The 16,596-nt window shown below is 33.1% G+C and overlaps 1 protein-coding gene across 1 annotated transcript; it reads left to right on the forward strand.

The window, feature by feature from the left end:
* The first annotated feature begins 4,260 nt into the window (after positions 1–4,260).
* Positions 4,261–6,154, forward strand: LOC142639450 (uncharacterized). The gene is made up of 2 exons (XM_075813625.1): positions 4,261–5,572; positions 5,691–6,154. The coding sequence occupies exons 1-2, from the start codon at positions 4,261–4,263 to the stop codon at positions 6,152–6,154; spliced, it is 1,776 nt and encodes a 591-aa protein (XP_075669740.1).
* The last annotated feature ends 10,442 nt before the right edge of the window (positions 6,155–16,596 follow it).

Consider the following 16,596-nt stretch of genomic DNA (forward strand, 5'->3'; position numbering starts at 1 on the left):
GTGAGAGAACATTCAAGATTAAGACAATTTTTTTTCAAACTATCATCATCTAGTGATTTTAGTTTTTCAAAATTAAATAAAAAACCAAAAATATTTTCATATATTTGAAATTGTTCAAACCTACTTTCAATTGAAGAAATAGCTTGATCTACTATATATAAAAAATAATTAATTCTAAAATATTCTTCAGCGGATTGTGTTGTCTCATCATTGACATTCTAATCAAACTGTTTCTTCCTACGAATTATACGTTTTTCACGAAATATGGGCTCTATTTCCATTTTGGTTGCAATTTCTTTAGATGAATTCATAGCAGATGTAAATCCATCTTCTCTATATTTTTTTAAAAAAGACATGAGACCTTTTAATTGATCTATAGCAACATCAATATGCATGTCTTTCGATTGTAAATTTTTACTAACAGTAGTTTACAAGAAATAATATGTCATACCAAATAGTCATAGCTAGCAAAAACTCAAAACTTTCAATCTCATATGTTGCTAAACAATCAGCTTCACTTTTTGTTTTGGGATCTTCACTTGTTTTTGCCAGTTGTAACAAAGCATCTCTTATTTCTAGAATTTGAAATTTTATTGCTTTCACACTTTCAATTCGACTTTCCCAACGTGTTTGTGACAATGGCTTAAGAGTTAAACCTGTCACATTATCTTGTAAAATTTTCCATCGCTTTGTGGAAGAAGAAAATAGTGTGTATATACGTTGTACTACGCCAAAAAAAGATATAGCTTTAGGACAAGAATTAGCCATATCACATAGGACAAGGTTGAGATTATGACAACCACATGGTGTGTAAAATGCTTTAGAATTTATATCAAGAATTCTTTTTCGTACCCCTTGTTTTTTCCCTTTCATATTAGACCCATTATCATATCCTTGTCCACGTACATCATTAACATCAAGTTCAAGATTTTTTATTGCATTTATAATATCATTGAAAAGACCTTTTCCAGAAGTATTATCTACCTTTAAAAATTCCACAAAATGTTCATCTATTTTTATCAGACTTATTGAAATATCCACACATCTTAGTATGAGAGTCATTTGTTCTTGATGACTTACATCGGGGGTACAATCAAGTATAATTGAAAAGTATTTTGCTTCTTTAATCTTTTTTATAATTTTACTTTTAATTTCATTTGCTAATAATTGTATCACTTCATTTTGTATATTATGTCCAAGATAATGATTATGGATTGCACCATGTTGAATACGTTGAACATGTTCTTGCATTACTAGATCAAATTCTGCAATCATTTCAATTATACTTAAAAGATTTCCGTTATTTTCTTGATAGATCTTTTCGTTTTTTCCTCGGAATGCCAAATTATTTTTACCAAGATTTTTTACCACCGCTATTATTCTTAATAACACTTTTTTCCAATGATCTTTCTCTTTCTTAATTTGTTCTTGGACATTTCTATCAATTGTTTTATTCTTCAATAATCTTAGTTCTAAATCAATCCAAGTATTCATATTAGTAATGTGCTCATTGGTTGTTTCGTGATTTTTAAGAATAGAACTAATATTTTTCCAATCCTTAGTTCCTCCATTAGCTAGTTGATTTGTATTAGATTTTGAATTAAACAACTTGCAACAAAAACAAAATACTTTATCTAGGTCTTTTGAATACACTAACCATTTTCTATCATGTTTCTCCCCATTTGGCAATTTTCGAATATAATGCGTAGTAGAAAAATGTCTAGAGTTCTTATCTATAGGAAAGTTTAGATCATCAACTCTTATTGGACCATTTTCTACTAACAAATCTCTTAATTTTATATCAATAGTTTTCCATTGACTTGGATCAAAAATATTTGTAGGAATATAGTTAGGTTGATCATTAATATTTTCTCTCTCCTCTAAATTATTTTGAGCTTCATTATCAAGAATGGTGACATTACATGTTTGAACATTATCATGACCACCTTCGTTATTATCATTTTGTTGTATATTTTCATTATCTTCTAACTCTTTTTGATGAATTTCTTGTTCATTTATAAAACCTTCACTCAAATTTTCTGCAAGATTTTGTTTTTTATTAGTAATAAATTTGTCCATAGCTCCTTTTTGAGATTCAATTAGTTCTTCTCTTTGCCTTTTTTTTTTTTTAGTTTTTCATATCCAGATAGATATTTTCTAGTAGACATTTGTAATTAAAAACTATTTATGAATAAATGAAGCACAATTTATAATTAAAAAAATTACAATTTAATTAGAATAATATAAATTTAATGTATAAAACAATAGAACCTGGTTTATCAAAAGCACAATTGTAGCTTTACTTAATATGATCACTTTACACTTTAAACCTGCACAAAAAATTAAAATTAATATTAATACAAAGTAAATAAGTAATTTATTCTAAGTAGCAGTAAACCCTTTTTTTTTTTTTAAGCAAGGAGTCAACTTGAACCACAAAGCTAAGACCAGCCCACTAAATCTGATTTCTTAAAAAAAAAAAAAAAGAAAAAAAGAAAAGAAAACAAAACGTGTAAGAGGAGTTCTAGAGAAATCTAAAGACTAAAGCCTTTGACTCTTAAGTGGACCCACTGACCAATGACTATTCTGAAATCTATAGCATTCTAGAGAAATAACTTAAGAGAACAAACCAAAAAAACAATAGAAGCAGCAAACTCCTCTTAAAAAAAAACCCAGCAGGCAGCGGCAGCAGCAGCAAACTCCTCTTCAAAAAAAAAAAAAAAAAAAAAAAACCAGACACCCAACAACAAACTGCAAACCATGAAGAAGACAAAGAGGCAAAGGAAGAGAAAATAATAAACGAACCTGAAATGAAGATCTGTGAACACCAATTGATGAGTAAGTCAAGGGTTTTTTTTTTAAAGAATGATGGAAGATGGAGAGTCAGAACTCAGAAAGTGAAGAGTATTTTTTTTCTGCCTTTTCTTATTTGTATCTTCTTTCAATTTTTTGCCTTTTGTAATTTTTTCTTATGCAAGCTATCTTTTGTAATCTTTTCTCCTGCAAGCTAGAGATTTTGTGATAGGATTAGCTTGCCTTTCATGTCACTTCAGAGCAACGGGACTTTTTTTTTTCTTCAGATAAGAACTGCAAGCTAGAGATTTGGTGATGGTGTGGTGATCTGCACGTCACTTCAGTCTTTTTGGGTTTGTGAGAAACATTTTTTTTTTTTTTTTTTTTTTTTTTTTTTTTTTTCAGATGAAAAACTAATACTATATAATATATTATTATTTTGGGGCCCCTGTTACAAGTGGGGGCCTTAGGCGGGGGCCTAAACTGCCTATAGCTTCAGCCGGCCCTGTCTAGTACATTAAAACTAAGCTTTGTTCATATATTTTTCTACTATCTAAAAATAATATGATGTGTGAAAATTAATATTAAAAAATATGTAATCACGAAATTTACTTGACACAATATTACGATTATTAACAGCTTTCACGGTTTGGTTTTATTTATAAAGTGACATTGGATAAGGGAAATTAAATACTCAATAATGAGCCGTTATATAAATTGCATTTATTAATGTGTAGTTTGTCAGCTAAATGTAATAGTAATTTCTTTTACTGTATGTAATAATTTCTTTTACCGATAAGTGAAAAGCCCAAGAAGAATATTCTTTACGAGCACACTTCCCTAACTCTTTACCTCGCATGAAGCCATGAACACTTCCAACTTCCAAACGTAGTGAACATAGCTGAACAGTCACACACACACACACACACTCTCTCTCTCTCTCTCTCTGCAAAGAAACTAAACTAGAATTTAGATTATTCACTAAGTTGCTACCTTTCCCCTACAGTCCCTCCTCAGCTCTCTCTTTCTTGTTCTACAGATATGGATGACCCATCAGACTCCATTGTTGAAATCAGAGAAGAGCTCATGGTTTCATCAACTGGTGGAAACCCAACTCTCAGAATTGCCCATTTTCTCACACCCACTATCAAAGGTCCAGACTTTAACCTCCCACCAGTCTCTTCCTCTTCCCTCCCACCATATTTTGAGCCACAAAAACTACCTCTGAGGGTCTCCTTCTGGGGCTGGCGATACCCTCAGAATATTTGGAATACATGGGTGGAAAAGATGGCTTCTTTGCACCAAGATACATGGAAGAAAGCTGGTATATACGAAGCTGTCTTGAATTCCACATACCAAATCCGAAGAGACAATGATTTAGTATTTGGATTTGGAGAGAGATGGTGTTCTGAGACCAATACCTTCATATTTCGTTGGGGTGAAGCGACAATCACATTGGAAGACATAATGGTTTTGGGGGGCTACTCTGTTCTTGGAGACTCTGTTTTTTGCCCTGTTGAGTCGGAAGAACAAAATGAGATAGAAAATAGTCTGAAAGAAGCCCGAAGAGAAATAGGGAGGACTAAAGCTAAAAAGGCATGCCAATTCAAATGGTTGAAGAAATTCATGGACAGTGGTAGCGAATTTGAACATGAAGCATTTCTTTCATGTTGGTTGTCTAGGTACGTTTTACAAAATTCTTCTCAAACAATTCGTGAGTGTGCCTTTTCAATTGCAATTCATCTAGCTAGAGGTAGAAAAATTGCACTTGCGCCCACGGTTCTTGCCAGCATTTATAGAGACTTGAGTTTGTTCAAAGAAAAAATTATTGCTTCAGCCAAATCAGTTCCGTTTAGAGATGATGAAGATGGTGTTTTAGAACTTAGCATTGTCTCGCCATTTCATTTAGTTCAGATTTGGGTTTGGGAAAGATTTTTAGAGTTGCGGCCAAACCCGAATGTGATCTATAATGGTGACTCGATAATGGCTAAATGGGACAAAGTAAATGGTTCAAAAATTGCGAGCGTGAGGTCGGCATTAGACTCATGTGGAGAGAGTTTTCTGTGGCGTCCTTACGCCAGGGCTGTCAATGACTGCAATTTTCCTAAATTTTATGCAGCAGAAAAGGAAAAGTACATATCAGTTGGTCCTGGTTTGGATGAGGAATTGCAGTCATTTGCTAGATGCCTAAGGGTTTCTGAGCTAGTTGGGCTTGGTTGTATAGAACAGTACCTTCCACATAGAGTAGCAATGCAATTTGGAATGGATCAAGATCTTCCAGATTGTGTTGCTCGAATAAATGAGACTCCAAAGATTGCTTGGAATCATTATAGTACGCCAATACATAAGATGGAATTATACGTTCCATCCCGGCATTTCAAGGGATATGTTACTGTCAGGTACTTGGAGTGGTGGAAGCAATCTATTATTAGTCAGAAGGATGCAATTATTGGAGCTGTGCAACAAGCAGGAGAAGGAAAGAAGGGGACCGACAATGCCTATATTCCTTCAAAGAGCTCAAAAAATCCACATAAGAAGGTGAAAGGAAAGAAGAAAAGTGATGATCTTCATGTTACTCCTGGATTTTCTAGTAGGTTTGGAGTGGGGAATTGTAATGACGAAGATGGGTTAACCATTGCAGAAAGGATGAAATTTACTGGCAAGCATAAGAATTTTTCAAATATCCAGGGACAACAGGATGGTGAAGCTGGGAATTCATTTAGTCATTTTGAATGTCTTTCATCTTCTTCTTCAGATAGTGGGCCTGTTAGAAAATTGGGTAAGAAAGATGTAGCAAAGGGCGTTGTGGAGTGTCAAAGAGATTCAAATAGCTCAAAAGGGAAACGATGCCTCTGTGGCACCTGGTTTCCCTCCCAAATGTAATAGAGTTGATGCAGGGGACTCTGATGAGGAAGATGAATTAACACTGAAGCAACTATTGAGATCTTGTAATACTAATAATGGAGTTGGAAACCAAATGTCAGGTAATGGCAAGCCTCTATCTAGTGCTAAATCTCATGTCTTGTCATCATCAACAGCAGATAAGGGAAAAGTTGGAAAGATTAAATCTCTGATGGATCCTGTTGTGAAAATTATGCATGGTGAAGCTGTGATGGGGAATGCAAGAGATTCTATCGAAATTACAAACAAGAGTAAGGAAGGCAGTGAAGAATTCTCTATGGAAAGCATCAATGTTATTGATGGTGAAAGAAGTAGCTCTTGTACATTTGATCATAAACCGGGGTTGGAACTTGAAGTACGGATAAGCAAGCTTGAGAAACTGGTTGCTGAGCTAAAAGCAGCAAGGTTTGGCTACAAGTTTGAGAAAAAATCAACCAAAGAAGGCCTCTCTCGCCCATAGTGGCAGCATCTGGTAAACTTTTGGTCTGAACTCAGATTTTAATATATCAGACGAGGTAGATGTATTCTATTTTTTATGGCTAATCATTTATTTTGTTAAATTAACTGCCTCTGCCTCACAATATTTGGAAAAACTTTTGAACTGATGTACAACTCTAGCAAAATTTGACGAAACCTAACATTTGAACTGAAGTTGATTTGTCCATAATATCTGCACTAGTGTGGCGGACTAGATTATATCACAATATACAGAGATATGTGACTTAATTTTTTTTTGTTCTTGATATATTCTATCCTCACTTGTTGTATAATACATTGTGAATGCTTCATTTTGATGATATGGGCTAAGTAATCACATACTTTTCTGAATATATGCCTAACATGATGAAATGATTTTTAAGAACATGAATAGTAGATCATGTTATGATGATAACGATTGCAATATGATTATGATTGCATGATGCGCATTATCTTTATTCTTGAATGTTATTTTTTTTTTCTTTGATGTTATGCTTAAATGATGATGACATAAATGGATGTATATTTGATTATTTGTGCATAAGATGATATGCCTAATAAATCATAAAAAACTGGCTTTTGATTTTTTTTTTTTTTTTTTTTATTGATTGAGTTTCAACCTATAGCATTCGCTTCTGATGGTAGCTCATTATCATCAGACCAAGACCAAGATACCAATTAGTTTTTGGTGTAGGCGGGAATTGAATTCCAGATCTTTTATACAACTATCAGAGACTTTACCAGTTGAGCTAACTAGAACCCACAACTTTTGAGTTGGGATGGAATGTATGCTAACATCTTTTCATTTCATTACCTAACCTCTAAACTTAATTTGTGGATTCTAGATTAAGTCTTATCCATGTAATTTTATTTTCTAGATTATAGTTAGGAAAATGATCAGTCAATGTACCAGCCCCCCGCCCCCCTCTTTTTAGATTATAAATCATGGACTTTTCAGTTTAGGTTCATTCTTGAACTACAATGATGAAATTTCAGATATTCAATCAATAGAGATATATTTTGAGGTTTTCTTAATTAATTTCCTTCTTTAACTAAATTAAGTGGTGAGTATTGTATGAAACCCTAAACTAAGGATAAAGCATTGTCGGTCGAGTAACCATTCGAGGACTCAAACTACCCCTCCCCCTGCTGCCGGCTTGAGACGTGGTTCTCACAGGCTGTTGAGAAAAAAAAATGGTCAATTTGACTGAAAAGAATACGTACACTCGTTGAGCTCTATTTGTTTCCTAATAAGCTGACAAATATATATATATATACACACACACTGAAACGAAATGGTGCTTCTATACTTATGCACTTCTCGCAAGATTTCTTATAATGGATAGAAAAACGAATTCTTTTTTAATTAATAAAAAAATTCTTATCAAAAAGAAAAAAGATTTGGAAAATAATAAAGTTTAGTTACAAAATTAGTTGTAATCTAAGGTTACAACCAATCCACCACTGGACTTTGACAAATCTACCATTAGATTATATCTTTTTTTTATATCCTCAATGTTTGCAAAATTTCTAGAAAATTAAAAATTAATAACAATGTTATCAACAAAATGTTTAAATTGAAAGTTTTTCTAGTTTAAAATTATACTTAAAATATAAGTTAATAGATCATATAGTAAATAATGTGTAAAATTTGACATGTATATTAAGAATAAATAGAACATGCAATTCAACGATTAAATTTTAAAAATATGAAGTAATGTTTATTTTTAAGGCTATAACTAATTTTGTAGCTAAACTTTGTCCTTTGGGGAATTGTTTGAATTGTTTAAAATATTTTTATGTAATTTGGACAATATGACACTTCATAAAATTCATTTTTAACTAAGACAACAATTCTACTACTACTATTAAGCCAAGGTCACTATTTTTTTTTTTTTTTGGGTTATAAATTCAATAGTTACCTTGGGGAGAAGTTTTCTATAAAAAAAAAAAAAAAAAAAAAAAAAAAAAAAAAAACAATGGGGGAGAGGTGATTGTATTACTATTTTTTTCAAAAAAATCAATTATAAAAATTTGAATTAAAGTAAATGAATATTTAACAATAAAGTATATGTAAAGTTAAACTACCTGAGATAAATATGTAAAGTCAATCTCATTATCATGATGTGAGATTATGAATGTGTTTGGATTCAAGGCTGCGTTTTGCGTTTTGCGTTTCAAGCTTTTTTTTTTTTTTTTTTTTTTTTTCCCAAGCCGCAGATGTTGACCAGTCTTCCGTGAACAGTGCATTCGTGCACTGTTCACGGACCCACAAATTTTACTTTTCAGCCACTTTTTCATTAAAAATGGGTCCCGCGGTACTATTCACACATTTTAAAATTATTTTGCTACAGTGTTTTCAGTTTTCAGTTTTCAGTTTTCAGCAATAAGTTCTATCCAAACGGACCCTATTATTATCATGATGGTGGTCACTCCATAAGTATAAATGCCTGTATGGTGTGGGGGGCAAGGGCCGGAATTCAAGTCTCCTAGAGGGAGTTTCACACACATATACATTTAGATTAGGCTAGAGTGGAAATTCTATCTTGTATAAAAAAAAAAATTAGAAGAAAAAAATAAATTGGAAAGCACTTTGACATATTAAGTAACTAACCGAAGAGTCTGTTCTACCAGATTTAGATTCTGCTATTTTGGCTGATTTAAAGCCCCTTGAATAAAAGTTTGAAAGTATTTCCTTCTCAACAAAAAAAAAAAAAAAAAAAGTAACTAACCGAATAGTTTTTACTATTTTTTCAAGTTTTTTTTTAAATATATTTTCAGTTATAATCATTTAATCATTTGGATTAAAATAAATTAATGTGTAACAAACCAACGGTAAAATATATGTAAAATTAAAATTACTTAAAATGAATATGTAAAGCCATATTGTTTTCATTATCATGATGTGAGACTCTTACTATCTATTGAATATTCTATATTTTCAAAAAAAAAAAATAGGACGAAAAAGCTAATGTAATTGTTGATATAGCTTAACAGGAGTACATGAACAGTAAAAAGTAAATACTCTATATATAAAAATTATTTTTATTTTTAAATGTAAAATTATCCCGATTTCCATCCACCCATTAAGGGTAGATATTTTTGACACAATCATTAAAGTACTAATGTTTAAAAGTGAGATAAAGATAGTGTCTTAATTTTTATAAAATTTTTTTTATGTGATTAAAAAAAAAGAAGTTATTTCGTACGGGAGTTTAAAATTTGAAAATTTGAATTTAAAATAAAAAGTGGTAAATTAGATAAAGAAGAGTAAGGGAAAAGCCTGAAACTTAGAAATAGTAAATTACTCTTTTAATCATTTTGTGTTTTTTAATTTAAAATTATTTAACTAAAAGATATGGATACTTTAGAAAGTTCAAGAATTTGTGTAAGGATAGTTTAGTACTCAAAAAGATGAAACCCAAACAAAAAATCATATTATTAAGAATATAGATGACTAAATTGAAACATTTAAAAAATAAGATATCATTTTGAAATATGGTGCAAAAGTTGAGAATTAGATATGTTATTAAACCCTTTATTTTTCTTATGTGAATTTTCTTATTGAAAACGCAAAAGCAAAGCTTTAATATGACATGGTTCTTTAGGAAGAACTAAGTGAATAGTTTTTATTTTTTATTTTTTTTATTTTATAGAAGAACATAGAAAGGCGATTTTCTTTTCATTTTCATGAGACATGAAAACCATATGACTTGGTTTTTAGTTACTTTTAATTTATTTATTTTTTGAGTGATGCATGGATCCTGATATAAATTTTACTACATATCTTTAATCTTTCTTAATGACGTGTCACCAATAATATAAAAATAGTTTAGAAATTAAATTTAGAGTTCACTTAACTGGTATTCTTATGAAAGTTTTAATACCATTTTCATTGAAAATATAAAAATTTGTAAAAAAAAAAAAGTTAGTTCTTTTTTCTTTTCTCATAAAATTAAAAAAAAAAAATTGCTAAACCAATTATTTTTTTCTTCAAACATTAAAGTTTATTTGTATGGTGCTCCTAATTCACAGTAAGTTTTCTTCCTAGTAATTAGTAATTTTATTATCCTATTTATTTGTCATCACATTGATATACATGCTGAACCTTACAAAACTTGAATTTGTTGCCCTTGAAATCTCAGGCAAGAATTACTTATCATGGATCCTTGATGCTGAGATTCATCTAGAAGTAATGAATCTTGGAGATACACCAACCAAGCATTCTAGCAGGATCACACAAAAGTAATGAAGAATTAAAAACTAAATTCCTTATAGTAAAAAGACCTTATCCACTTGTGGAAAAAATTAAAGAAGAGATATGAGAATCAAAAGATTGTAGTCCTCCCAAAAACTGGTTATGATTGGTTCCACTTGAAGCTGCAAGATTTAAAAGTGTGGATGAGTATAATTCAGTACTTTTTAAAATCAGCTTACAATTAAAATTATGTGGGAAAAAGATCACTAATGAAGACGCGATGGAAAAAACATATATTATATTTCATGTCTCATACGTTGGAGAAAACATGTACCATATTTCATGCTTCGATTGTGCTCCTATGGGCTATAACAACAATATCAAGAGTATAAATTCATAAAGTATCTTGAACTAATATATTTTCTTATAGTTGTTGAACAAAATAATGAACTTTCATTGAAAAACCACCAATCTCACCCAACCGGTTTTACCCTATTACCAAAAGCGAATGAAATGTATTTGATAATCATGGAGGAAAGAATGGTCGTGGATGTGGATGTGGATATGGTAGGAACAATCAATATAGACAAAGTCATACTCATAATTCTTCAAAAGGGAACAAGACACTTTACCATCAGAAAATCAAAAATGAAATAAGACAAGAAAATGATAAGGATTTCCGAATAAACCAACAAAAAACCATGAAAATAATTGTTATAGGTGTTGTATGGAAGATCATTTGGTCACCTACGTATCATACACCTAAACATTTGGTAAATTTAAACCAAACCTTCATAAAAAAAAGTAAAAGAAAGCGGGATTGAAATGAACTTTGACGATCGTAATGGTCCAATTGAGTTATCTTGATAGTTCAAATGGATTGAATTTTGGATATACATCACCCTTTTAACTTTACGGGGACCAAGTAGACTTTATTTCTAACAAAAATAAATCTATAGAGATCTTGGCTAAGGGGGGCGGATTTTATTTTACTCATGCACAAATTAATATCGAATCAATATCACATTTATTACTATACAGCCTTATGTATATAAAAACACTTTTTTTTCCTTTCTTTTATTGGTAAGCGAAAAGCCCAACTGGAAGACTACACGATATGATCACACTTTTTCTTTGCTGCACCCGTGAGCGGTGAACACTGAACACATTACACAGTCCCTTCACCTCCTCTTTCTTTTTGTGTTCGACGAAAATAACTAGGAGTTGCTACCTTCCCCTACAGTCCATTCTCAGCTCTCTCTTTCTTGTTCTACAAAGATGGACGACCCATCAGACACCATTGTTGAAATCAGAGAAGAGCTCATGGTTTCATCAACTGGTGGAAACCCAACTCTCAGAATTGCCCATTTTCTCACACCCACTATCAAAGGCCCAGTCTTTAACCTCCCACCATTTCATCCCTCTTCCATTCCACCGTATATTGAGCCACACAAAAAACTACCTCTGAGAGTCTCATTCTGCGGCTGGCGATACCCTCGAGATAATTGGAAAACATGGGTGGAAAAGATGGCTGCTTTGCACCAAACTACATGGAAGAAAGCTGGTATATACGAAGCAGTCTTGAATTCCACGTACGAAATAGTCAGAGGCAATGATTTAGTATTTGGGGTTGCAGAGAAATGGTGTTCTGAGACCAATACCTTCCTATTTCCCTGGGGTGAAATAACAATCACATTGGAAGATACAATAGTTTTGGGAGGTTATTCTGTTTTGGGCGACTCTGTTTTATGCACTATTGACTCTGAAGAACTAAAGAAGACAGAAGAGAAATTGGAAGAAGCAAGGAGAGAGATTGCAAGAACTATAAGAAAGAAGGCTGACAAAGCCTTATGGATGAAGAAATTCATGGATAGTGGGAGTGAAGTCGAGCACGAAGCATTTCTCGCCTGTTGGTTGTCAAGGTATGTATTCATAACCACTAGGGACTCAATTAGTAAGCATCTTTTTCCTATTGCAATTCAACTAGCTAGAGGGACAAGAATTGCACTAGCGCCCGCAGTTCTTGCCAGCATTTATAGAGACTTGAGTTCGTTCAAAGAAAAAATGATTGCTTCATCCAAATTAGTGCCATGTAAGGATGGTGAAGACGGTGTTTTGCAACTTTCCATTTTTTCACCGTTTCATTTAGTTCAGATTTGGGCTTGGGAGAGATTTTTAGAGTTGCGGCCAAACCCAAATGTTATCAATTATGGTGAGCCGAGAATAGCTAGATGGAACAAAGTAATTAGCCACGAAGTTGAGAATGTGAGGTTGGCTTTAGACTCGGCTGGAGAGAGTTTCCAATGGCGTCCTTATACCTTGACTGTTAATAACTGCAAATTTCCTAAGTTTTATGCAGAAAAGGAAAAGTACATATCAGTTGGTCCAGGTTTGGATGAGGAATCGCAGTCATTTGCTAGATGCTTAAGGGTGGCTGAGCTAGTTGGGCTTGGTTGTATAGAACAATACCTTCCACATAGAGTAGCAATGCAATTTGGAATGGATCAAGACCTTCCGGTTTCTGTTCCTCAATTAGATGAGACTCCAGAGATTGCTTGGAATCACTATAGTAAGCCGGCATGTAATATGAAATTATATGTTCCACCCCGGCTTTTTGAGGCAGATGTTACTGTCAGGTACTTGGAGTGGTGGAAGCAATCAATTCTTGGTCAGCATGATGCAAGTAACGGAGCTGTGCAACAACATAGAGAACCAAAGGGTTTAGAAAGACCATTACAAAAGGTTTCAAAAGGAAAGAAGGGCAACCATGCCTATATTCCTTCAAGGAGTTCAAAAAAACCACCTAAGAAGTCGAAAGGAAAGAGGAAATTTAACGATCTTCACGTTACTCCTGGCTTTTCTCCCAAGTTTAGTATGGTGGGAGTGGAGAATTGTAATGATGAAGATGGGCTAACCATTTCAGAAAGGATGAAATTTACTGACAAGCATAAAAAATTTGCAAATAGCCAGGGAAAACAGCATGGTGAAGCTGGGAATTCATTCAGTCATTTTAAATGTCTTTCATCTTCTACTTCTGATTATGGGCCTGTTATAAAATTGTGGAAGAAAGATGTAGCAAAGGGTGTTACAGATTGTCAGAGAGATTCAAATTGTTCAAAACAATCATCAAAGAATTCAAAAGGGAGTGTGAGTGGCAACGATGCCTCTGTTCCTCCTGGTTTTCCTCCCAAATGTATTAGGATTCATATAGAAGACTCTGATGAGGAAGATAAATTAACAGTGAAGGAACTATTGAGATCTTGTGACATTAATAGTGGAGTTAGGAATGGAATTTTGGGTAATGGAAAACCTCTATCGGATCTTCACATTACTCCTGGTTTTTCTCCCAAGTTTAATAGGGTGGAAGTGGAGAATTGTAATGATGAAGGTGGGCTAACCATTGCAGAAAGGGTGAAATTTACTCACAAGCATAAGAAATTTACGAATAGCCAGGGAAAACAGCATGGTGAAGCTGGGAATTCGTTCAGACATTTTGAATATCTTTCATCTTCTACTTCTGATAATGACCCTGTTAGAAAATTGGGGAAGAACGATGTAGCAAAGGGTGTTGCAGATTGTCAAAGAGATTCAAATAGTTCAAAACAATCATCAAAGAGTCCAAAAAGGAGTTTGATTGGCAACAATGCTTCTGTTCCTCCTGGTTTCCCTCCCAAATGTAATAGAGTTATAGAGGACTCTGATGAGGAAGATAAATTAACAGTGAAGGAACTATTGAGATCTTGTAACATTAATAATGGAGTTTTGAACAGAATTTCGGGTGATGGAAAACCTCTATCAGATGCTAAATCTCATGCCTTATCATCATTAACTACAGATAATGGAAAAGATAGAATGATCGAGCCTCTAATGGAAGCTGTTGGGAAAATTATGCATGGTGAAGTTGTGATAGGGAATGCAGAAGGATCTATGGAAGATGCAACCGAAAGGAAGGAAGAGCGTGAAGCACTCTCTAGTAGCTCTTGTACATTTGAGATACCAGGGTTGGGAATTGAAGCACGGATACGCAAGCTTGAGAAAGTGACTGCTGAACGAGTTAAAAGCAACAAAGTTTGGCTACAAGTTTGAGAAAAATCCAACCTAAGAAGGACTCTCTGGCCTATAGTGCAGCATCTGGTTACAGTTTGGTCTCAGCACAGACTTAAACATATCAGGCGAGGTAGATGAATTCTGTTTTTTTTTTTTGTTGCTAATATGTTATTTTGTTAAATTAACAGCCTAACAATAGTTTGAACAACTTTTGAACTGATCTACAGCTTTGGCGAGCTTAAATTTGACAAAACTCAAAATATGAATTGATGGTGCTTTGTCTATAACATTAGTGGTAGTCTGGTGAACTAGTCAGATTTCATTGAATGTAGCCCCTATGTATAAGATGAGAATTATATTACAATACAGAAATATTTGACTTGTATATTTAATGACTTGAAAAAATTTTATCTTCTCTTGCCCTATAATATCTGTGGATGCAGCTATTTTAGAAGCTACTATGGGAGCTTATTGATATTATAAAGGAAATATTAGATTCTATTTCTCTCAGGAATAAGTTGAGAATAAGTTAATAAATTACTATGGAAGCTTGTAGTTCAAGAGCAAAACTTGATGTCATCAAAATTTAAGTCTCCTTTGACTTCAAGATTTGCATAGGGTAGATAAATTATTCATGCTATGATTAGTTTCCTTCTTTGAATTACTTGATCCCGTCATCATTTGTTTTGTTATGAGTCCCAATGACTTAACAAAAGCTACTATTTAGCAGGTTCAATTTTAAAGGAGTACCGTATCCTGCTCCTTTTGACATTTGTAAGTTGGAGGGAGAGAAAAAAGTTATTGCTCTTGCTACACGAAGTTATCTTGGAAACAAGGAGTAGAATCTGGAGTGATGCTTCAAAAGCTTGTGAAACTTTAAAGGCTATCCCAGGTTGCAGACCAAAACGTTTTTATTTTTTATTTTAATAGGCAGACCAGAATGTTAATAGCCCATGAAACCGTAAAAGTACAAGTGACGTGTCTATTAAAATGCTAATTGTGAGCAAGTCCTCTATGACATCAATGAAACTATGTGACAAGCTAGTGCATTCGCAACTGTCTATTGTTTCCAAAATTTTCATAATGTTGTTTGAATAGACCCTCTAAATTGTATGAAACTCATTGGTTAAGTACTACAACTAGGGTTGGCAAAATTTGACACGACTCGCGAACCCGACACGACACGACACGAAATTAGTAGGTTATGAGTTGAGGCTTAACGGGTTCGTGTTATATTCAGGTTGACACGGTCAACCCGTTTAATAAATGGGTTGAGTTAGTGTTGAACACATAATACATGTTTGACCCATCTGACCCGTTTAATTAAAAGATATTTTACCAATATACCCTTCAAACTCTAGGTATATAAACTTATTAGTTGTTGTGATTTATTTTCTTTAACATATTGTGATTGATTATTTGTGATATTGAGATATGCTTTAATTTTGAATGATTATTTGTGATGCAATTACTTGTTAGTTCTAAATTTTATATTAAAAATATTTATTTGTTTATTTTTTCATTAATTTTTATTTTTCATTTTGATAAAATCTGATAAACAGGTTGACACGACTGACCCGTTTAATAAATGAGTCATGTTAGGATTGAGGAATCTTGACCTGTTTAAGAAACATGTCGGGTTAGTGTTAACCTATGTAGTCGAATACTCATAACTTGACACGACACGAACCCGACACGCGAACACGAATTGCCACCCCTAACTACAACTAAAGCTGTTACTTTTTTTGACTGTAGGGAGGTTATGTTCTTATGTTTAACTATGCTAAATTTGAACTGAAGGTTGTGATTTGAGGCCTACAGAACCCACTATAGTGGATAAGGCCTTAAGGGGTAGTGGTTTTATATGGTCATATTCATGAATTTCACACACACTCTGTTTGGTTTTGCCTTGGGGAGGAAAGAGAAAGAATAAGGGCAAAAAAAAAAAAATGGTAAGCAAAGAGAAAACAAACTGATTTTCGATAGATGATTTTGAATTTAGGGAGGAAAAAAAAGAATATATCTTTCCTGTATTTGACTTGCAAAGAGGGAAAGGAAACATATATGAATGGAGAATAGAGACTGCGGCCGCTGGTACAACATTTCTTCAAGAATGGAATGCATTTGTGCTTCATTTGGTGCCAAAGTCGTTGTTTGTAAAGAAGTTACGACTATAAATT

The sequence above is a fragment of the Castanea sativa genome, chromosome 6, assembly GCF_040712315.1.
Source record: "Castanea sativa cultivar Marrone di Chiusa Pesio chromosome 6, ASM4071231v1".
Classification (NCBI taxonomy): domain Eukaryota; kingdom Viridiplantae; phylum Streptophyta; class Magnoliopsida; order Fagales; family Fagaceae; genus Castanea; species Castanea sativa.